Source organism: Erithacus rubecula (assembly GCF_903797595.1).
Source record: "Erithacus rubecula genome assembly, chromosome: 12".
Taxonomy (NCBI): domain Eukaryota; kingdom Metazoa; phylum Chordata; class Aves; order Passeriformes; family Muscicapidae; genus Erithacus; species Erithacus rubecula.
In genome coordinates this window covers 820154-841784 of record NC_136664.1, presented here as the reverse complement: position 1 = coordinate 841784, position 21631 = coordinate 820154, and the positions used below count along the sequence as shown (strand labels likewise).

The 21631-nt window shown below is 51.2% G+C and overlaps 3 protein-coding genes across 5 annotated transcripts in view; 2 read left to right on the top strand and 1 right to left on the bottom strand.

The window, feature by feature from the left end:
• The window catches only part of NFAT5 (nuclear factor of activated T cells 5), a 52183-nt gene extending 34643 nt beyond the window's left edge, over nt 1–17540 (top strand). The window contains 10 exon segments of the mRNA XM_079315821.1: nt 231–421; nt 1196–1368; nt 4276–4410; nt 4581–4633; nt 5211–5343; nt 5861–5938; nt 6704–6816; nt 7338–8258; nt 8260–9772; nt 10397–17540. Of these exon segments, the coding sequence (XP_079171947.1) occupies nt 231–421; nt 1196–1368; nt 4276–4410; nt 4581–4633; nt 5211–5343; nt 5861–5938; nt 6704–6816; nt 7338–8258; nt 8260–9772; nt 10397–10626 (3540 nt within the window). The 3' untranslated portion in view covers nt 10627–17540.
• Nucleotides 17541–18268: 728 nt separating this feature from the next.
• Nucleotides 18269–20780, bottom strand: NOB1 (NIN1 (RPN12) binding protein 1 homolog). Its single transcript, XM_079316304.1, is given in 16 exon segments — nt 18269–18550; nt 18944–19057; nt 19059–19216; nt 19219–19245; nt 19248–19260; nt 19445–19539; nt 19542–19586; nt 19589–19649; nt 19651–19653; nt 19757–19806; nt 19809–19833; nt 19835–19888; nt 19966–20034; nt 20134–20267; nt 20363–20495; nt 20566–20780. Coding segments are annotated over 16 exon segments (1329 nt in total). The 5' UTR covers nt 20644–20780; the 3' UTR covers nt 18269–18280.
• Nucleotides 20745–21631, top strand: part of WWP2 (WW domain containing E3 ubiquitin protein ligase 2) — a 30225-nt gene continuing 29338 nt past the window's right edge. For 2 of the 3 annotated variants that reach the window (XM_079315815.1, XM_079315814.1), the window contains exon 1: nt 20745–20855. The gene's annotated coding sequence lies outside the window, so the exon portion shown is untranslated. The remainder of the gene's footprint in view (nt 20856–21631) is intronic. The other variant, XM_079315816.1, reaches the window with a different exon arrangement.

Sequence of the window (21631 nt, the reverse complement as noted above, 5' to 3'; positions counted from 1 at the left end):
GCAAAACCTCTTCACCTCTGGAATCAGCCCCAGGAAATGTTCTCTTTGTTGGCTGGCTGCTGGATGTAGATGTTGGGAGGGAAGGAGAATCTTGGGATGAGCATGAGGTTATAAGAGATGCAAGAGTCACAGTTGGGATAATTCTGCCTGAAGGTAGACAGGCTTCAGGCAGCTTTAAAAGGCAGATAACAGCAATGACAAGTAGCTGAGCCATTCCTGGTGTGTTGCAGCTGGAAGGCCACAACGAGCCCGTGGTGCTGCAGGTGTTCGTGGGCAACGACTCGGGGCGGGTGAAGCCGCACGGCTTCTACCAGGCGTGCCGGGTGACGGGCAGGAACACCACGCCCTGCAAGGAGGTGGACATCGAGGGCACCACCGTCATCGAGGTGGGGCTGGACCCCAGCAACAACATGACCCTGGCGTGAGTAGCTCTTGCCAGCAGTGTTCTCACTGATCACCTTGGGTTTGGGAAGCCTTTTTCCCTTGGGTCGCAGCGCGCTCGGCTCCTCCGCTCTTGCTGGTAATTCAGTGTTCTGCAAGGAGGCACCAGGTTGTCCCTTTGCTTTGGGAGACAGAATCCCAGATCCTGGGTAAATTGCAATGTTCTTCTTTTTAACACATCAGGCTGTGTTTGCTTCTACTGTTCTTGGGGTTTTTTTTTGGCTGTTTTTTGCTTTGAATCATTTTGCATGGAGCCTGTCTAAAGCCAGCGCTGCATCACTCACCTGGCCCTGTACATCTCCCCTAGGACCACACTTATGGGAGGACTTATCTGTCACTTCCAAGTCCCACTGAACATAAATAATATGACTACAGTAAGTTTTCTTTTACTCCTGCTTTCTTTAAGTGAATGCAGAATATTTTGAAGCAATAATCCTACAAACACAGATCTCGCCCTGGGGATGGAAGAATGAAGAGCTGTGATTCTAAATTGAACGCTTACCAGAATTATATTGCACTTTCTGTTTTATTCATGCTTTCATATGCCTTTCTGCCATGATTCATCATCCAAATTAGGCAGGGTTGAATGAAAACTTGAAAAAGGTCATAGATTTCATGTAAATAAAAAGAAATCTAATAACATTTCCGTAATTACCTCAAGGCTTTTGACTTTGGCTTATGAAACTACTTGAGAGATTGTTGAAGGCGCCGCACTTACTAAACTGTGAGATTGTGCTGTGTTCTGTGTTGTTAGGGTTGATTGTGTGGGAATCCTGAAGCTGAGGAATGCTGATGTGGAGGCCAGGATAGGAATTGCAGGCTCCAAGAAGAAAAGCACCCGCGCTCGGCTCGTCTTCCGCGTCAACATCACGCGCAAGGACGGCTCCACCCTGACCCTGCAGACTCCTTCCTCCCCAATTCTGTGCAGTGAGTGTCCAGCCAGGAGGGAGAGTGCAGGGCTGGCCTTCAGTGTGATCCCAGTGCCCAGCCAGCCCTGCAGGTGGCACTCAGTGGGCTGGGACAGGCTGGGGATCGGGCACAGCTTGGGCTGCGTGGTCTCAAAGGGCTTGTGCAACATAAATGATGCTGGGATTCTGTGGAAATCACTTGGGAGGGTTAAAAAACCAACCCTGTGTTAGTCTGTGGTAATTTCAGAGTTGCTGTAGGTAAAAACAAGTGGATTGATTTTTTTTTTCTTGTGGGGGATAATAGTTCAAATTGTTGTCCTGTATTCAAAAATAGTTGCACATTTCCTGATCTTCAGTAAAATTAATATTTGCCTCCTAAAATGTAACCATTTTTGTCATGATTGCTTTGAAAAATGACTGATACAACTTGCAGTCTTTTCTGTATTGTCACATGGATGCCTCAGCTTTCAGTGCTAGACAGGACTTGCAGTAGGTCAGCAAGCCTGGCTCTCTCAGCTGTGGTCCTTGCATGGGCCAGAGGCTGAATCTGTTCTGGTTCAGTGCAAGAACAAAACTTTTTATAGCTCTTTATTAAACTGCTCTGTTTAGCACAAGCACAGATGGCTGCATTGGCTGGGGAGGTTCCACTGACCAACAGGAAAAGGGGATTGTGGAATCATAGAATGCTTTGGGCTGGAAGGGACCTTAAAGCTCCTCTTGTTCCACCCCTTACCTTGATGAATGGGATGGAGAGCTTTGTCCATGCATGGAGAGAGTAGAGAAGCTCCTGGGCACTCTTATTGTGCTCTTTCTGTGGGATAAAAAGGATTCTTTTGGGGCTATTTTTAGGAGTACAGTTATCTTTGCAGCTCCATTCCAGTCAGTAGACCATGGTGGTATCTTGCAGTAATGGAGTATAAGATAAAAACATTTTCTATAAAATCACAAAGCCATTCCTGTATCTTTGTTTGTAACTTTCTGGTTAAAGATAAAATTATTTCACCCATAGAAGAAAAGGGATTGGAAGTCACCTGATGTTTTCTTTAACAGTCCAAAACTTGCTATTGTGAGTAGAAGCTGAGAGTCTGAGATGAAACGTTTAGAGACTGATTTTAAAACAAGCTGTTGAGATTAAAAAAAAAAAAAAGCTGTATTTGATGCAAAGAATAAATTGGTTTGGGTTTTGGCAGGCTGGGGTTTGGTCACTTGCTAAGAAAATAATCTCAATTGTGTAAGTTGCTAAGAGATTGCCCAGGAATTTTACAGTGTCTCCACTGCTGGAAGTCTCAGATCACAGAAACAAAATACTCTGGTCAGGCTTGTGTCTTTGGGGAGTATGTGGGTAAAGCTGATCATGGTGTGAAGGTTGAAAGGGGAATTCCTGAGGCTCCTTCCAGGACTCTGTGCTTCTGTCTTAACTTAGGCCAAAGCTACAGGCACTTGCAGTAGAGCTTGGCCTAGAAAATAGTGCTGGCACATGGTTGATGAAAATGGCATGAAATGTGGTGTTTATTGAATACAAATCATCTCCTCGAGCACCTTCCCCTGGGCTGGTTTGCTACATGAGCCTCACTGCAGATGTGTAATGTACCTTCCCAAGCAGGTTTGCATTTCCACTCCTCAGAGCCTTTTTACCTTGTGTTTTATAATGCTCCTGAAACCATAGAAAAGGCATTAAGGAGCTGCAGGCTCTTTATTGAAGGGCTGTGTTTTAAATAGGCTTTGTTAACTTGTTAGCAAACCTAAATCCAGTTACTCTTTTCATGTGCCTTGAGCATATTCACTCCTTGCGTAACGGTTGCCTGGGAACCCGCAGCCAGAGTTGTAGAAAAATCCTTTCTGAAAGGTCATTAAATAATTTGGAGTGGTACAGGATGTATGTTCTGCTGTGTAGTAAGCCCAGAGAATATTGTTATTAAACACTCCAAGTGGGCCAGGCAAGTGCAGAGGCACAAGTCTGGGTGTGTGCCCTGGGGAGCTGCAGTGAGAAAAGGTGGTTGAGGAGCCTGTGCTAGAAACTGGAATTATTTTATATTAAATGTGCCAAAGCACATTATTTTAAAATGTATCTCTGTTTAAATTGTCTGCAGTGCTCATTTGCATTTAGCACACGTGGTCCTATTTGGTTTAAGGTTTAAGAATAGGTTTGCAGCAAAGATTGTGATAAGAATGATATAAATAACCATCTGGACCTCTGGCACAGGGGCATCCAGGGATGTGTGTCTGTAAAACTACATCCTCTTGCCTTATTTATTTGGTTCCAATTGCAAAAATTCCCAGCTCCAGAGATGTGAGCCTTGCAGGGATTTGGAAGGGACCTTGAAGCTCATTCCATTCCTCCCTCTCCCAGGGACCAGGGGACACCAGGTTGCTCCAAGCCCTGGGTTAGTTCTTGCACCAGACAGAAAACTGTGTCACCTAAAACAAACTGTGCAAAGCCCCCCAGGTAATAGAGAATTACTCCTGCTCTTTTGCAGAGCAGAACAAAATAAGGTTCACAAAAAAAAAAAAAAAAATTATGACCCAGAGGCTGAATTTGGAGGTGGACTTCAGGTGTGTCTAAGGGCTGATGCCTCTGGAAATCACTCTACACCAGGGAATTACAGAACCATTTCCTTCTCTTCTGAGCACTTGTTGAGCTTTAGCTCCAACACTGGGAGTTTTGTCTTGAAGATTTACTAAGTGCAGGAGAAAAGGAAAAAGATTATTAGTGGATTGTTGAGCCAAGTGTGATTTCTGTGAGCTCATTACGTTTAGTGAGGAAATAATAAAAATGGTTATATTCTGAAGAGTGTGTCATGAAATACATGATAAAGGAAGAAGATCAGGAGTTTTAGTTTTTCCTTCATAACCCTGTAAGTAGAAGTGGTTTGGTTTGAATGTTGATATTTTCTTGATTCCAAACTCTGTTTTTTTTCCCTTGCAGCTCAGCCAGCAGGAGTCCCAGAGATCCTAAAGAAAAGTCTCCACAGCTGTTCAGTGAAGGGTGAAGAGGAAGTTTTTCTGATTGGCAAGAACTTCCTAAAGGGAACAAAAGTGATTTTCCAAGAGAATGTTTCCGGTGAGTGTGAAAGCAGAGCTGGCTGGGGGTGCTGGGCAGAGCCTGGGCTCAGGGATTCACTGCTGGGCAAGGCTCAGTCCTGGAGAGCAAACTGGGGCCAGAGTCAAAGGCACTGAAATAAATTGCTCTGCAGAATGTGCAGTAACCTAGGCTTTTTAATTTTCATTTAGATGAGAATTCTTGGAAGGCAGAAGCTGAAATTGACATGGAATTATTTCATCAGGTACTTCTCTATTACTACTATTATTAATATTATTATTATGTCTATTATTATTATCATAATCATTAAGTTTTTAATTTAAAAATGCACTGTCTCCTTCCAAAGAAAAATTAATCAAGCCTTTCTCTCTTTCTGTGCATTTCTAGAAATAATACTGATTTTCTTCACATAAAGTCTGTTGTGAGTCAGGTAGAATGTAATTTTGGATTTGCACCAGTATAATTGGTCAGTTCCTAACTGAGAGCTTGGATCCCACAGTGGGTTTGGTGATCAGGTCATTGCCCTTACATGCAATGAAATTAAAGGACCTAATTCAGTTTTCCCAGCAGTTTTCCATGGAAGGAGATTGTGTGTACACATAGTCTTTATAACTGGCTGGATTTTTGTTCCAACTGGAAATGTTTTACAGAATATTTATTCTTTTTGACACGAGTAAGTGTGTTTAGTGACTCCCTGGCTGCAAATGATGTCAGGAAAGTGCCATTCTTTATGGTGTTTTATCAGCCTGTTTCTCTCTTTAGATGTAAGTAGGTAGAATTAAGATCAGTAATAATAAAATGTGATATTTCTTGCCTTGCAGAATCACCTTATTGTGAAGGTGCCACCATATCACGACCAGCAGATCACCTCAGCTGTCTCAGTGGGAATTTACGTGGTGACCAACGCTGGCAGGTCTCACGACGTGCAGCCCTTCACCTACACTCCAGAGCCAGGTGAGTGGGTGCTCTGGGGGAGGGAGGGAGGGGTGGCTGTGTCTCTCCACAGCCTGCAGCCCAGGTAGCAGCAATGCTCACTAATGTGGATCTTTCCAAACCCCTCTTGCTGGCGACTGTTGCTCTGTTCATCATAAAATCTAAAGGCTTTGCTTTTTTCATTCATGTGCCAAATACCTCAAATTCCAACTCTTCTTATATAGCAGCATGCATTTCTAGTTTAAGGATCAAAATGAAGCTGAGCAGGATAAAAGAATCAACATATCCCATACAATGCAGCAAATAAACCAAGAAATCCCACCAGGCTTTATCCTGAGGAAAGCTGCAATTTGCCCACTTCATGTATTTTAGTTTGTTTATTTATCTGTATCACAATAGACAGTGCAAAGGTTTGTGTGGGTTTCAAAGAACCTGAATTTCTTTAAGCTATAAGGAATTGTTTTGGTTTGCTTTGTGTTTTTTTGGCTTGTTTGCTGATTTAATGTAAGGAAGTTCTCAATGTGTTTTGTCTCGGCAGCTGGGACTCTGAATGTTAATGTGAAGAAGGAAATCTCCAGCCCAGCCCAACATTGTTCTTTTGAAGAGGCTATAAAAGGTACTAAATTGATTCTTATCAGTGTTCTTAATAATTTAACTATGAATTCCTACCCAGATTTGGTGAAATGAATCAGACATCCTGTGATAAGTCTGTGCTTATGAAATCTGGCCCTATTCTTACAGGGAGGTTTGTTTTCTGACTCTGGAACTTTGACTTCACAACAGCATTCCTATCAGATTATTTTAGTACAATCTAATGTAAAAGTTGCAAAAAATAATACTTTTTTTTTTTACTTATATTGCGCTCTGTAGTTTAATCTTTATTTAGTATGTTTGCAAGTGAAAAATAAAAAAGAAGCCTAGGATTGCAGTTAATACAAAGAATTGCAAACTATATAGTGCTAATTTATGCAAATATATAAACTAATGTACAGAGTAAGCCTGACATCCATTTAATTTAGTGTGGAGCTTAACTGAGGGAAGATCCCAGCTGCTGCTCCTCAGAATGCAGTGTGCTGTTGCTGTTCCTTCATGTCCTCAATTAATTTATGCAATAATTCAGAATTTATCTTTTCATGGGGGTTTCTGTGTCAGCTCCTCTTTGATGCTTCTTTCCTGTACCTGTTCTGCTCCAGGCTGACTGTGAACCAGAGGTCAGGGAATTTTGTTTGCTGTATGTGCTTGGTCTGTTCTGTCCTTCCTCACTCTCTACACATGTGCAGAAATTTTGCTGTCACGTTACTGTAAGATTTGTATTTGCTTAGGGTGTGAAAGGTGGGTTTTACCATTGCCCCTCTTGTTCTTGTTTTGTTTGTGGCTGCAGCAGTGAAGGCCACAGGCTGTAACCTGGAGAAGGTGAACATTCTTCCTAGTGCCTTGATAACTCCACTCATGCCAAGCAGTATGATCAAGAATGAAGATGTGGCTCCAATGGAAGTAAGTGCACAAGAATGCTCTCCCCCCGTGTGCCAGGTGAGTTTGGAGGGGGCTGAGCACAGCAGCTTCCAGACTCAGAGTTACATCTGCTCCCTGGTCCATGCTTTAGTAGTGGGGAAGGGTGATAGACAGGGAAAGTGCCAGGATCAGTCTGGGCAAAACACAATCCCATAACATGAGTAACACAGACAATTTCCTTCAATAACTCACCCAGTTCCTGCACCCAGACAGATCGATGGGTTACTGACCCTAAGATGGGGATTTTTGTCCTGTGACACAGAACAAGTAAATTACTCTAAGAATATTCTTCTAATCAGTTCTTAGCATTGCTTTCATTAAATTGTGCTGTGTGTCCTTGAAGTGGCAGTTCCACTCCAAATCAGTTGCTTGCTGCTTTGGGTGTGTCTGGGTTCCACATCTCACATCTCCCTCTGATCTTCCCTGGACACGGGGATTTTGGGAAACAGTATTCACATAACGCCAGCAAGTTTATAAATTACTGAATGTCTTACTCTTCTCAGGCTTCAAATGTGGTTGGACCAACTCAGCAAACGTTGGAAAACAGCATGTCTGGCATATCAACTTCTGCTTCCCATTTACCTTCCGAAAGCGAAAACCAGCAGCAAATCCAGCCCAAGGTGTACACCCCCGAGCCCCTGAGCACCATCCAGACCCAGGACATCTCCCAGCCTGGCAGCTTCTCTGCAGTGTCCACGCCAGGCCAGCTGCAGAGCAGCGATGCCCTGCTGCAGCAGGCTGCACAGTTCCAGCCCCGGGACTCGCAGCCGCGGGAGGTGCTGCAGTCGGACGGCTCGGTGGTGACTCTGTCACAGCTGGCCGAGGCCTCGCAGCAGCAGCAGCCCACGCTCTCAGAGCCAGCCCAGGCCCTGCAGCAGCAGATTTCCTCCAGCATCTTCTCGTCGGCCAGCGGCGTGAGCCAGCTCCAGAACACCATCCAGCAGCTGCAGGCCGGCAACTTCCCCACCAGCACGGCCACGGGCAGCAGCAGGAACGTTGACCTGGTGCAGCAGGTTCTGGAAGCTCAGCAGCAGTTATCCTCTGTCCTGTTCTCGGGCTCAGACAGCAGCGAGGATGTCCAGGATCAGCTGAACGCAGATATCTTTCAGCAGGTCAGCCAGATCCAGAGCAGCGTGAATCCCGGCATGTTTTCCTCCTCGGACACAGCTGTCCATTCCAGAGCGGAGAACCTTTTGCCTGGGCGAGCAGAGAACGTTCACTCCCAGCCCGAGGGTGCCCTGTCCAACCAGCAGCAGCAGCAGCAGCAGCAGCAGGCCATGGAGACGTCGGCCATGGTGATGGGGATGCAGCAGAACATGTGCCAGGCGGCCCCGCAGCTGCAGTCGGACCTGTTCTCCTCCAGCACGGCGGGGAACGGGGCCCTGCAGCAGTCCCCGGTGTACCAGCAGGCGTCCCACATGATGGGGGGGGCTGTCCAGCAGCGAGGACATGCAGATGCAGTGCGAGCTGTTCTCCTCGTCCCCGGCGGTGAGCGGCGGCGAGCCGGCCGCCCCCGCCCCGCAGCCCGTGGCCAGCAGCGGCCCTGCCATGTTCCAGCCCTCCAGCTCCGCAGAGGGAGAGGAGCCCTCGGGCCAGGGCAAGCAGATGCAGGGCTCGGTGTTTCAGACCATGGTTCAGATGCAGCACAGTGGGGAGAGTCAGTCCCAGGTTAACCTCTTCTCATCCACCAAGAGCATGATGAGCGTCCAGGCCAGCGGGACTCAGCAGCAGGGCGGGGCTCTGTTCCAGCAGGGTGGAGAAATGATGTCCATTCAGTCGGGAAGCTTCATCCAACAGTCTCCACACTCACAGGCTCAGCTTTTCCACTCTCAGAACCCTATTGGTGATGCTCAGAACATATCCCAGGAAACACAAGGATCCCTTTTTCATAGCTCAAATTCCATTGTCCACAACCAGACCAACACTAATTCCTCTGACCAACTGCAGCCCCCGATGTTCCACTCACAGAATGCCATGGGTGTCTTGCAGAGCTCCTCGGTGCCTCAAGACCAGCAGTCTGCCAACATGTTCCTTTCCCAGAGTTCCATGAGCAACCCTGCCACTCAGGAAGAGCAGATGTCATTCTTTACAAGCCCAAATCCCATTTCTCCTCTTCAGACAGCAACAAACACTGAACAGCAGACTTCTTTCCAGCAGCAGACACAGATCTCTCATATCCAGAGCTCCATGCTTCCCCAGGAGCAGCCCCAGACTCAGCCTGCTCAGCAGGGCTTGTTTCAGTCCCAAGTGTCGTTGGGCTCCATCCAGTCCAGCTCCATCCCTCAGAACCAACAAGGAGCCATCTTCCAGCCTCAGCATTCGATTGTTGCTATCCAGAGCAGCCCTCCATCTCAGGAGCAGCAACAGCAGCAGCAGCAGAACATGATGTTCAGCAATCAGAATGCAATGAGTACCATGGCCTCCCAAAAGCAGAACATGATTTTCAATCCAAATCAAAACCCGGTCACCAATCAGGAGCAACAAGGCCAGTCCATTTTTCATCCCCAGTCCAACATGGCCTCGATGAATCAGGAGCAGCAGCCCATGCAATTCCAGAGTCAGACCACAGTGTCTCCTCTCCAGAATCCTGGCTCCAGCCAGGCTGAAGCACAGCAGCCAACCATCTTCCATAACTCGCCCCAGATCCAGCTGGTCCAGGGGTCCCCAAGTTCTCAAGAGCAGCAAGTCACCCTCTTCATCTCCTCAGCTTCCATGTCTGCGCTGTCTGTGCAGAACAGCATGAGCCAGCAGGAGCTGCAGCAGTCCCCCATGTACTCCTCCCAGAACAGCATGGCAGGAATGCCAGGAACTGCTTCTCCTCCCCAGCAGCAGCCTCCTCTGTTCCACAACACGGCGGGAGGGGCCATCAACCAGCTGCAGAATTCCCCTGCCTCGTCCCAGCAGACATCAGGAATATTCCTCTTTGGCATCCAGAACAGTAAGTGACCAGTGCCTGATGCTGAGCTCACAGTGTAGGGAGCTGCCATAGGAGCAGGGAATGGTTTGGGTGGGAAGGGACCTTAAAGCCCGTCCAGTGGCAGGGACACCTTCCCCTGTCCCAGGTGCTCCCAGCCCCGTCCAGCCTGGCCTTGGACACTGACAGGGATGCAGGGGCAGCCACAGCTGCTCTGGGCACCTGTGCCAGGGCCTGCCCACCCTCACAGGGAAGAGTCTCTCCCTAATGTCCAATCTAGGAATGATTGTGCTCTCTTAAGAGAGCATTTCTCTTGCTGGTTTTGGTTTCCACAATATATATATTGCCTCTCTTCACATTACTGAGGGAGAACAAAGATTTTAGAAGCTGTAGAGTCCAGAAAAGTGTCTGTTAAAGTGTACTTAGCTGTACAAAGCTACACTTTTCCCTGTCTCCTCTCTGGACCCGCAGTTCTGTGGGATGTGGAGCCTTTCTCTGCGTGCAGAGGTGTCTGTGAGCCCCAGCAGTGAGAGGGGCAGTGTTGCTTACAGCAGGCTGCAGCAGCTGCCAGGGGCTGCAGGGCTGCTGTGGGCTGTGTGCTTTGCTGGGAGCTGGTGCCAGCCCTCTGACAGGTGCCTCTGTCCCCAGACTGCGGGCAGCTGCTGCCCCCCGGCCCCGCGGCGCTGCCCGAGGAGCTGATGGCCATGGGGCAGCCGGGGCAGCCCCAGGGTGAGCCCCAGCCCCCCCTCCTGCCCCAGCAGCTCCCCGAGACCCCCCCGCTGCCCCCCGCCATGGCCACCAACCAGAACATGGAGAAGATCGACGACCTGCTCGTGTCCTTGCAGAACCAGGGCAGCAACATGGCCGGCTCCTTTTAATCAGGCAAGTGCTGGGCTGGGGTCCCTGGGTTCCTCCCTGCACACAGGAGCTTTGCTCAGTACATTGACACCATGCAGTGTGTGCCTGTGCCTTAAGAGGTCAGCTGAAACATCAGCGAGGCTGAATTTAGACTATAATAGCAGAGTGAAGTTATTAAATCAGAGGTCAGAACTTGTATGAAACATTTGAGACTGTTCATTTTTTCCTACGTTTTATCATCTGCTGTGACAGTCTGGTACTTTGTTAGGGAGGAGAGTGGATCACTGGCAGCTTGGCAGATCAAAACCTTAAGAAACGTGACTGTAGTTAAAAACCTTGAGAATTACTGAGTCAATAGCATCTCAAATCTGAACTGTTGTGAACTCTTCCCCGGGTTACAGTAATGTAATGTGAAAACAAGTTTTGGTGGAATGTGGCAGCCCCTGAGTGTGCCACATGCTGAGGCTGTGTTAGAAACAGCCAACAGCATCAGCTGTTGCTAGGAGACATTCTGCTTTTAGAAGGTGCCTTTTTCAGAGGTTGCAAGAGCCTTTGACTGCAAATGAGAACCAGGAGGGCTCTGGAATCCAGTGTAGGTGCAACTTTGGGCTGGTTTTGACCTAAATCCCCCCCCAAGTTTTCACTGAAGTGGTGCACTTCATTCTTTAATCTAAAGGGGTTTGTGTATGGAGTTTGGAATCTCTCCAGAGCTTCTCTTACTCCTCACCCCCAGTTCAGTGCCTGCTCATGAGGAACACCCTGAAGACCAAGCCAGTGCACAGAGGGAAGAGGGGACTGTGGTTAGATTTGCCTGACTTCTCTGCTTGTTTTCTCATGCAGAAATTCCATGAAGAAAAAAAAAGCGACGATTCCCCAGATCCTCTCAGACCTTCCAACTCTGGATTAGGCTGCGTGGAACCAATTGCTTCTGTGGAAAAGTGGCTTCTTTAAAGAGCACACGTGTGGCCAGTGGCAGACCTGAGGCCATGACCATGGAGTTTGGGCTCCATAGCCAATAATGCTGAGGAGTTATGCTTTGTGTTACTGGGGCGTGGGGTTGGGCTGTTACCAGGTTCATGAACCTCATCACAGTGGGGGCTCTTGGAATTTAAAAGCATATCTGGTCAGTTATTATTGTTGTTGGAAGGTAATCCATGTTACCACGTTTACTTTTTCCCTCCTATTCCTTCTTCACATCCCTTTTTTCCCTCGGGAAGCTCGTGCAGCAGAAGCAGCAGCTGCCTCTGCCCTGAGCCGTGACTCAGCTGTCAGTCAGTGAAGGGATCCCTCGATTGACATGGAGTAGGAGAGCCAAACCCACCCTGTATGAGTTGAAAGTACTGGTAACTGTAAGAACCAAGCAGAGAATGGCTGCTGTAAATAACCTGTTCCCATCTGAGAATGGGATTCAGGGTTTTCCACATCTCTTATGTGGAGCTGTACATAGAGCAAGGGTTTGGTGGCCCTACAGAATGAAGGGGAACTCCCAATTGATGTTAAAATCTTCTCTAACACCTTCAGCTTGAGAAAGGTATTCTTGTGGCTGAGGAAGAGACTCCTCTGTGTCTCTAATTCTGACTGATGGGTAAAGCCTCATGAGCTGTTCCCAAACCAGCTTTTCTCCCATTCTTTCCATGGTTTTCCTTCTCTCCCTCGGTTTTGTATTGTGTTTTTAAAAAAAGACATAACTATCCTACTGGCTTTAAAGCTAAAGAAACAGCTTTTAGGAATCCTTGGCAGTAAATTGCTTAGTCAGTAGAAGCTTTGACAAATAATCAAGGCGTAAGGAGAGAGGAAGCAATTTCTCCACCACCTCCTAAACGCAGGAATCCCCCTTAACCCGCCACTTCCAGCTGTGACTGATGGAAATCTTCAGCTTGGCTTTACTCCAAGTAGGGGGCAAATTGCATCATTTTTAAGCCTTCTTAAAAGGTCACTTCATCCTGAGCTGTTGCATCTTTGTAGCACATGGAGCTCATCACGGTTCTGAAGTGATTTTTCCTTTTTCTACCACCGAGCCCCGAGTCTGGTTTCTAGATTGTCATGTTTAATTAAGGAATAAATCATTGACTGATGTTACCGAATGTAAAAACAACCCACTCCAGACCATGCAGGTGTATTGTGAGGCACGTGGATTTTTTTGGGTGCTTCAGCTCTGTGGGCAGTGTGTGATCTCTCCCTCGAGCCTGGCTCAGATCCGCGTTCCTCCCGCTGCCGCTCCCGCGGCGCCCGTTCCGCCTCGGTAGAGAGTAGCTGGTATCACGTTCATTTTTTCATTTTTGTTATTTGAAATAACAAAAGAACAGTCTGTAAATGTTTTGGTTGTTTTTTTTTTAAGTTCCTCGAGTCTGTTTACTGTGTGTTTTCCCCTTAACTGGTGTGCGTAGTTGAGCCGTGTAGAGTTTTTGTTGGTTTTCCTGGATTCCCCTGTTTGTTGGTCTGTCATGACGTTCACTTTCTCTTTCTGTCTCTCTCTTTCTCTCTCTCATTGAGAGGCATTGAATTACGTTTTCAGTAGTAAGGCTTCTTGCCGATATGAAGGGAACTTTTCAGAAAGAGACCTGCTCTGGGTCATTTAATTTTGAATACAGTTTTCAATCGTTCAAGTTTTGGATGGTTTATATCTAATGTGTGTTTCATTTTTTTGGAAAGCTATATTTTGTATTTAGGAAATGGTATAACTATTTTGCTATTTGTACTGAGTGAGTACATTGGCATAAATATAAAAAATTTATATATATACATATATATAAAATATTCTTTTTGCCACACATTTTTGTGGTAAATTTGTGAGTTTGTCTGATGTTCTACCACAACGTGGCGTCTGATAACAGTGGGGTGGGGTGGGGTTTGTTATGTCTTTATTGAGTATTTAAGTACTTTTTGCAACATAAATAACGTGTTCATCTCTCGCCATTCCATCAGGCAGTGTTGGTCCAGCTGGCCACGAGAAGCTTCGCTCTGTGTTTGGTGTGTCCCTCATTCACAGCCTAGCCAGGAAACCCAGAGGCATTTAGGATTATATAAAATATGAAATATTGGGGTTTCCTCAGAATGAGCCTTCAGCTTTTCCTCCGCTCTCATTGCCTATTTAATATTTTATTATTATTAGCGCCTCTGTGTTTTAAACTCCTAATTTATGATTATGCTCAAACGTTGGAAATTTTAATCAGGACGGAAAGAATTCCCCGCTGCATCATGTCCAGAGCTGCTTTAACCCCGACCCAGACTTTTTTCTTGCTGTATTTTATTTGTTTTTCCCCTGCTAAGACAAAACATTACCAACATCTTGTGAAGGTTGACAACCCGACAGCAGCAGCCCCCAGCAGTGCCTGGCTGCTGCGTGGGGCTGCTCAGGCTGACAGCAATGGACCCAGCAGGGTCCAGAGGGCTGTGGAAGCCCATAGGCACTCACTGGGAAAGGTGTTTGCAGGATCTGTGCCCCAGGATGAGCTGTTGGTGTCACCTGGGGCCGTTGGACACAGGAGGGGTGACAGGAGGGACGGATTCGCTCGCGTGCTGCTTCAGTTTGCTCCTCGTTCCGAAGGGCTCTACCTGTTTGTTGGTCAGTGCCAAGTCACCAGGGACCAATTCTCCATGGAACAGGATGAGTGCCCAGAAGAGAAACCTCGTCCCAAGCCTGCCACAGCTCCAGGGAAGGGTATGTTTGAATTGTGGGCGTGTTTGAGGTCACTTACGAAGAGAAGAGAGAAAAAAACCACACAAAAAACCAACCAAGGGCTGTGCTATCCCAGTTTTCCCTTCTGGAAACACCTTCCTTTCCTCGTGTTAAATTTACCTGTTCATTTTAGGTCAATGTTTAAATGTACAAGACTTTGAACATGTGATTTGGTTACAAAAAGTATTTGTGTGACTGAAGAGGTCGCTCAGCGGTCGGCGCGGGCTCTGAGGGTGCAGGGCTTGGATCAGCCCCACCAGAGCTCAAGGACAGGCTGCAGGGTGTCCTGGCAGGGAGCACAGCCTCAGCCACACCTGTGTTTAACAGGGGCCTCAGCATTCACTTGGGACATTTTTAGCAGCTGAGGTTGGGCAGCAGAGCCTCTCAATGGCCCCTGTGTTCCAGGAGCACACACAGAGCACTGCTGGTGTCTGGGCCCTTTGGGTGCCAGAGAGGATCCTGAGGTATCAGCCTGTGCAATTCCAGCATCCCTGGGGGTCCCAGAGCAGCCACTGGTGGGCACAGGTGAGAGTGGAGGGAGATGGAGCTGCCAACCCCCCCATGTCCCCTCAGCTTTTACCCTGAGTGTGCCCAGAGCCCACCCAGAAACCCCAGAGCCAACCCTGACTGCACAGTTGGAGCTGAACATCTCTGGCAGGAGTTTCTGCTGCTTTGTGCTTAATCAACAGTTGTTTTGTTTTTAATTGCCTCCTCACTGCCTGGTCTTTGCTCTTATTTTAACACAAATCTAGCTCAAGAAAGAATTCCAGGCTGGCTGTTCTGAAGTGGATGTCCACTCTGTGATCAGTGATTGTGATTCCTTCTAATCACTGACAGGATGGTTCCCTTGTAGTTTTGAGATAAAACAAAGCATGAGCAGTTAAACATGACTGTGGCAGGTTTTTACTGGAAGCACCAAGTCTGGGCAGCTTCCCTCACTTGCATAAGCTGAACTTCATTTTTTAAAGTTTCCATTCCTGTTTTGATTTAGAATCTAATTTCTAGAAGGAAGATACATCTGAATGGATTTTTATTCCTGTTTTCTCGTGCCTCTGCTTAGAGGGAGCACAGCCGTGGATCTGAGTGGAGGGAGCAGGAGGAGAGGGAGTTGCTTGGCCTGCTCCTGTAGGTGGAAGGCAAGAACAGGAAATCTGGTCACTGGTGATTTCTCATTAGTGCAAAACTGATTTTTAGGGAATTGGGGAGTTTTGTGTTCAGGGGGCTCGGGGCAGCTCCATTCTGTGGGAGCTCAAAGGAAGCAGCAGTGGGATGCTGTGTTTGTCCAGGGGCTTTGTTTAAATTTGGGCTTGTTTAGTCTCTTGTGGCAACCTGGGACACTTTGTGTTCTGTGCCAGCTGTGCCAGCTGTGGTGCCCTGGGCAGGCACCGAGGTCAGCAATGGAAATGGGATAACGTGTTAGAAACAAGGAAAAATGCAGCAGGGGACAAACTCCTGCAAAAAGGAACTTGTGGAATTCTCTAGGGGAGTGGGGCACTCGGGGGGGTTACACAGGAGGAGAGGCTTTTCCTCTCCAGTCTGTATAGGGATGTAAATATGCACTGCCTGTATATTCTAGGATTATATATATGTATATAGAGGAGTCAGATTATTATATATAAATAATAGTAGACACATGCATACAATACTGTTATATTTACATTTTTATAAACATGAAATAATATTCCTTTTCCTCAGTAGGAGGTTTTTGTAGTAACTCATGAGTAGCTGTGTCACATTCTCAGTCCTGGACACGTGGCCCTGTTGGTGATGTGGCTCCAGAACTTGCTCTGCTTGGGAACCTTGCTGGGATCTGTGGGCTGGAAGCAGCTCTGGCCACTTTTGTACTTTTATATCTTTTAGTTCATGCTTGCAGATGTGGTTTAGGATAGAACTGACACCCAGGCTGAGGATGGGCTTCCTGCAGACAGGAGTGGTGGTGGCTGTGCTGACTCCAGTCAGGTGTGTTGGATGTCATTGTGTAGCAAAAGGTTCTTCTGGGTCAGGGAGGGGAAGCTCCTCTGCCATTTCTCTTTATTCCCATGAGGGCAGGAATCTGTAAACTGCCTTTTTTAAAACTGACTCATGAGTGCAACAGTCAAAATTTAGAGAACTCCTTGAAAGCCAGTGAAGCTCCCCTTGAATTCTATCAGTGAGGAACCTGCCACGACTCGTGCTGATTTCTTTCTTGCAGGTTGTGTGAGGAATTAAACCCTAAGAATCACAGAATCATGGAATGTCCTGAGCTGGAAGGGACCCACAGGGATCATCCAGTCCAATCCCACCCTGGGCATCCCTGGTGTCCAAAGGCTCCTGGAGCTCGGGCAGCTTTGGGGTCATGACCATTCCCTGGGGGGCCTGGGCAGTGCCCAGCACCCTCTGGGGGAAGAACCTTTTCTGATCTCTGCCCTAACCCCCCCAACACAGCTCCAGCCATTAAATCAGGTCATACAATCAACAGTGTGTATTGTGTCCAACGTGACTTCCAGTTCCAAGTCTGTGTTGCACTGGAATTTGTCATGAGGAGATCAGTGTTTCCCTGGTACAGGTTTTCTTAAATCACCTCCACCACTCAGAGTCAGTGTCCTGTGTTCTCTTGGAGCTTGCAGAGCTGAACTCTGCTTTTTCTAGAGTTGTCATTTTTGCTGTTACACTTCATTAAATTGCCCAGAGACATTCACTGTGCAGGGACAGGACAAAGAATCCAGGGGTTCCCTGCCCCCTGCCCCCTCTGTTCAGGTTCCAAGGCTCCCACACCCAGCAGCCCTCTCCCATTCCACTGCAGGCCTGGGCTTAGGGGAGGATCCAGTAAATGGCCTTGTGCCCTGGGCAGACCATGGCTGCCTTTTGGGGTCTCAGTTTGGCAGTGGCTCTTTGGGTGTTGCACAACTGGGATCCCCTTTCAGTATCCTCAGCAACCTGCAGCATCCCTGAAGCTTTTCTGTTCTGGGTAAAAGGAGGCAATTTGAGTTATTTCCATCTAAGATGATGCTGAGTTAAGCTCCAGCCTTTATCCCTGCACCTCTGGTGGGCTCTGCCCTGCCTGCCAGATGTTCTGGGTGCACCCCTGACCGCTGAGCTGCCTCTTCTGTGTCCTGCAATGTGAAAGTAGCACCAGATACTCCTTTGTGCAGTTCTGTGTATATGGCTTTCGTAGGTGGGTTTTCCAAGCACTGATTCCCGGTGTTTTCAGTTTGTCTATGAGGGGATATTTTATTTGCATCTATGTTTTTAGCTCTCCTGTGATAACTTGTTGAATATTAAAAAAAAAAAAAATATTTTGCTTCTATTGGGACATTTGTATACTCGCAACTATATTTCTGTAAACAGCTGCAGTCGAGAATAAACAAAGTTTTCATTTTACGGTGTAAAGTCTTGTGATGGTTTTTCCAAGGCCCATGCCTGGGGCACTGCAGGAAAAGGTCCTTGGCAATCTCACTGCCTTGGTGCTTTGGGGGCTGCCCCCACCTGCAACTGTGACCACCCCAGGACCAGGGCCACAGCTGGTGTCAGGTATTCCTTGTTTTGAACAGTTCAGCAGGGTAAGGCGAAACTGCAGCAAGAGCTGGGCCCAGCACTCAGTTGTGAAAGATTTCAGCAGATTTATCCAAGAAGCTTTACCCCAGTCTGCCTTCAGCCCTGGGTATCGCCCAGCACCAGGGTGGGACACAACCCCCTGCCCTGGGCTTTTGTCCTTCTGGAGCCCATTATCCCACGGGCCAAAATACCCAAGAAATCCTCCCTCTGTCCCAGCCCCCGAGGCTCAGGGAAAGGCTCCCCCTGGCACAGGCAGCTGCAGAAACGGGACCAAGTCACGGTGCTCTGGGGTTTGGAGTTTATTGGGTGACACAGTCCCTGCCCAGGGGTGCCCGGGGATGGGCAGGGAAGGCACCGCAGCCACCACGGCCCCAGTCCCAGCAGTGGCGCAGAGGGGCCAGGATGGCAGAGCCAGCAGCACCCCCGGGCAGGCGGCAGCTGCAGCAGGGCTGTCCTGCCCCTCACCTCCTCCTGACGAACTTCTTGCCGACGGCGTTGGGGTTGAGGCGGCGGCGGCCGGCGCCCAGGGCGGCGTCGCGCAGCTGCAGGTGCGCGGCCCGGCTGTGCACGTCGTTCTCGGCGAAGGGAGAGGCCCCGGCCAGGTAATCGGGGTCGAAGACGTTGGTTTTCTGGCGGGCCTTGCGGGACAGGCGCTGCTGCGGGAAGCGCTGGTCCTCCACCAGGTGGGGGTTGTTGGCGTGTTTCCCGCCCTGCGGCGCCGGCAGCGGGTACTGCGGGACAGAGGGATCAGCCCTGGGGACTCCGGGTGACCGCGGCCCTCTGGAGAACTGAGCAGGGAAGCCCAAAAGCCCTGGGGTCCCAGTGCAGCAGCTGGAGGATGTTCTCAGTTTGCTTTGATTCCCTCCAGCCCGCCAGACACAGGCTGGCTTCCCATCCCTGGGGTCCCAATGGAAAAATTCCTTCACAGAAAGGGTTAAATGTGGGGAGGGGCTGCCCAGGGAGGTGCTGGAGTCCCCATCCCAGGAGGTGTGCAAAGAATTGACTGGACATGGCACTCAGTGCTCTGGGCTGCCTGACAAGGTGAGGAAAGGTCACAGGTTGGATTTGATGATCCTGATGGTCTTTTCCAACCTCAGTGACTGAGGTTCTGTCCAGGTACTCACCCTGAGCCCCCGGGGGTTCAGCACCTTGGGGTTGCGGGAGAAATGCATGTGGAGACTGCCATCGTCACTGACACTCACTGCCACCTTCTTCAGGGTCTTGTTACCACAGTGGGGGGCAGAACACCTTGGTCATGTCCGAGTGGTCCTGCAGGGTGGGACACAGGGGGTTCAGAGCTGCTGGGGCTGTGGAACGGGGCTCAGCCCGGGATCTGCCCCAGCACCTGAAGCAGCCGTGGCAGCGCAGGATGTAGCTCCGGGCCCGGCGGATCAGCATCCGTTCACAGCCAGCACGTGGAGCCCCTCTGCAGCAGCACGTTCTGCAAGAGCAGGGACCACCAGGACATGCCAGCTGGGGCAGTGAGAGCCCAACAGGCCTTGCAGAAGGGGACTGAGGCCCCACTGGTTTGCCACATGGAGCTTTGTCCCAGAGCTGCTCTCCCCTGCTCAGGGACTCAGCCCTGCCTTGGTGGGAGCAGCCCTGAGCTTCAGCCCAGCACTCACCTGCATGGCAAAGTCTGTGGTGACACAGCCCACCTGGATACCGATGGGAGCAGTGTCACAGTGCCCTGTGTCCTGCTGGGCCTGCTTCAGGTTGCTGGAGTTATCCAGCCTTCGTCATCGCTCTCCTCATCCTCTTCCTCTCGCCAGCGCTGGCCCCCCCCGCAGAGCTCCGCTGCTCCTCGGGGGGCTCGGGGCTCCCAGAGATTGGCCTGGGCCGTGCGGGGGGGAAGGAGACGGTCAGGGTGGCACAGCCGGGTCGGGAAAGGCCAGCCAGAAATGGCAGAGCCAGGACGGGAGAAGGAAGATTCTCACCAGCAGCTCCCGCAGCTCCTCCTCGATGCTGGGCAGGGGCGGCCGCCATACAGGAAGGATCCGAACTGGTCGCTCGGGGGCCGGGGCCGGGCCGGGGCCGGGCTGCTGCGGGCCCTTGGCCGCGGGTTTGCGCTGCGGGCACAGCACGGGGCGCGTCCTCAGCCGCGGCCCCCAGCGGCCGCAGCCCCTCGCCCTCCCGCCGAGCTTACCTTGGGCAGGTGGAAGCCGGCCAGGTGCAGGGGCGCCTCGGGGTGCCGCGGGGTGGAGCTGAGCCGCACCTGCGGGAGCGCGGGCCGTGGGCGCCGGGACCGGGGCGGCGGAACCGGGGCGGCGGAACCGGGGCCCCGCGCCCGCTCCCCGGCCCCGGCCCGTCCTACCTTGTCGTGCGGCTCCCAGCGCAGGCAGCCGGGGCCGTCGATCTCAGCCTGCAGCTGGCACGTGAGGGCGAGCACCTGCAGGTCGGCGGCCGAGAGGCTCGGGTAGTCGCCGGTCTTCTTGGAGAACTCGGTCACTGCGGGCGGGAGGAGCGGGGCGGTGGGGCCGGGCGGGCACAGCGGGGCCGGCGCGCCGGGAAGGAGCCGCTACCGGCGCCTGGCCCGTACTCACCGAGGCGCAGCAGCTCGGGCGGCGGGCGGCGGACGCGCAGCTCGCAGGGCAGCGCGGCCAGGCGGCGGCGGGCGGGCCGGTCGCGGATCTCGGCCAGCACCTCGGGCACGGTGTACAGCGCGTCCGCGATGTCCTGCGGGACACAGGCCCGTAACCCCTTGTACCCCCCGCCCTCCGGTGTCTCCCCGGGGTTCCCCCGGTACCTGCAGCGGGGCCGCGCTCAGGAACGCGCCCGTGTCGGCCACGACGTGCGGAACACGCGCCATGTCCGCGTGCCCCATGGCCCACCTCGGCTGCCGTCGAAGCGCCGCGGGAAGCACACCGGGAGCTGTGGTCCGGGCCCGGGGCACGCCGGGAATTGTAGTTCAGTCGGGGTGCGCCAGGAGCGGCGGCCGTGCGGCGGGAGCGCTTCCGGCCGGCGCGGTCACGTGATGGGCCGGGGTCACATGACGGCGGGAGCTGGAGCCGGGGAGCGGGAGTGGAGCGGCCGCCGGTAACGGGACGGGCTGGGCTGGGCTGGGCTGGGCTGGGCTGGGCTGGGCTGGGCTGGGCTGGACTTGACTTGGCTTGGCTTCCCGGCCCAGCACTGAGGCGCTCCCGTCCGCCCGTCGGACACGGCCTGGTGGAACGCTCCGGCCGGCGGGAGCTGCTCAGCATGTGCCGGTACCGGCCCGGGACAGCGGGGCCGTGAGGGGCCCTTGGCCGCCGCCTCTGCGCGGTGCCCGCAGCGCCCGGGCCGGTCCTGTGCGGAGCTGCGGGGCCGGTTCCGGGGCGGGTTCGGTGTTTGCTGCCGGAGGCCGGGCTGGGCTGTCGGGAACGGGAACCGGGGCGGGAAGGGAGGCCGCGGCCTGGCCGAGGAGGGTCCCGCCATGTGTAGGGTGCGGGAGCGCCCGGCCCGGCCCGGCTGAGGGGCCGAGGGACAGGAAGGCTGTGCCCGGGGACTGGCACTCGGCACTGGGGCCCGGAGGTGTTTGCTGACGTGAGCGGGGTCAGAGCGAGGGGCGCAGAAACGGTGTGGAGTCAGGGAAAGAGCGGGGAGAAGAGTCAGGACTTGAAAGAAAAGGGATGGACACAGCCCAGCCGGGCCAGGGCTGGGCACGGGCTGGCACAGGAGGGGCAGGGCCCGATGGAATCTGTGGGATGTGGAGCTGCGGACATGAGGACCAGGAGTATCAATGTACTAAAGGGAGGTCGGTGATCTGTGGGTGGGAATTGGAACGGGAGTGACTGTGTGACAGTGAGTCTGGTGAGTGACCCCTCACGGTGAGG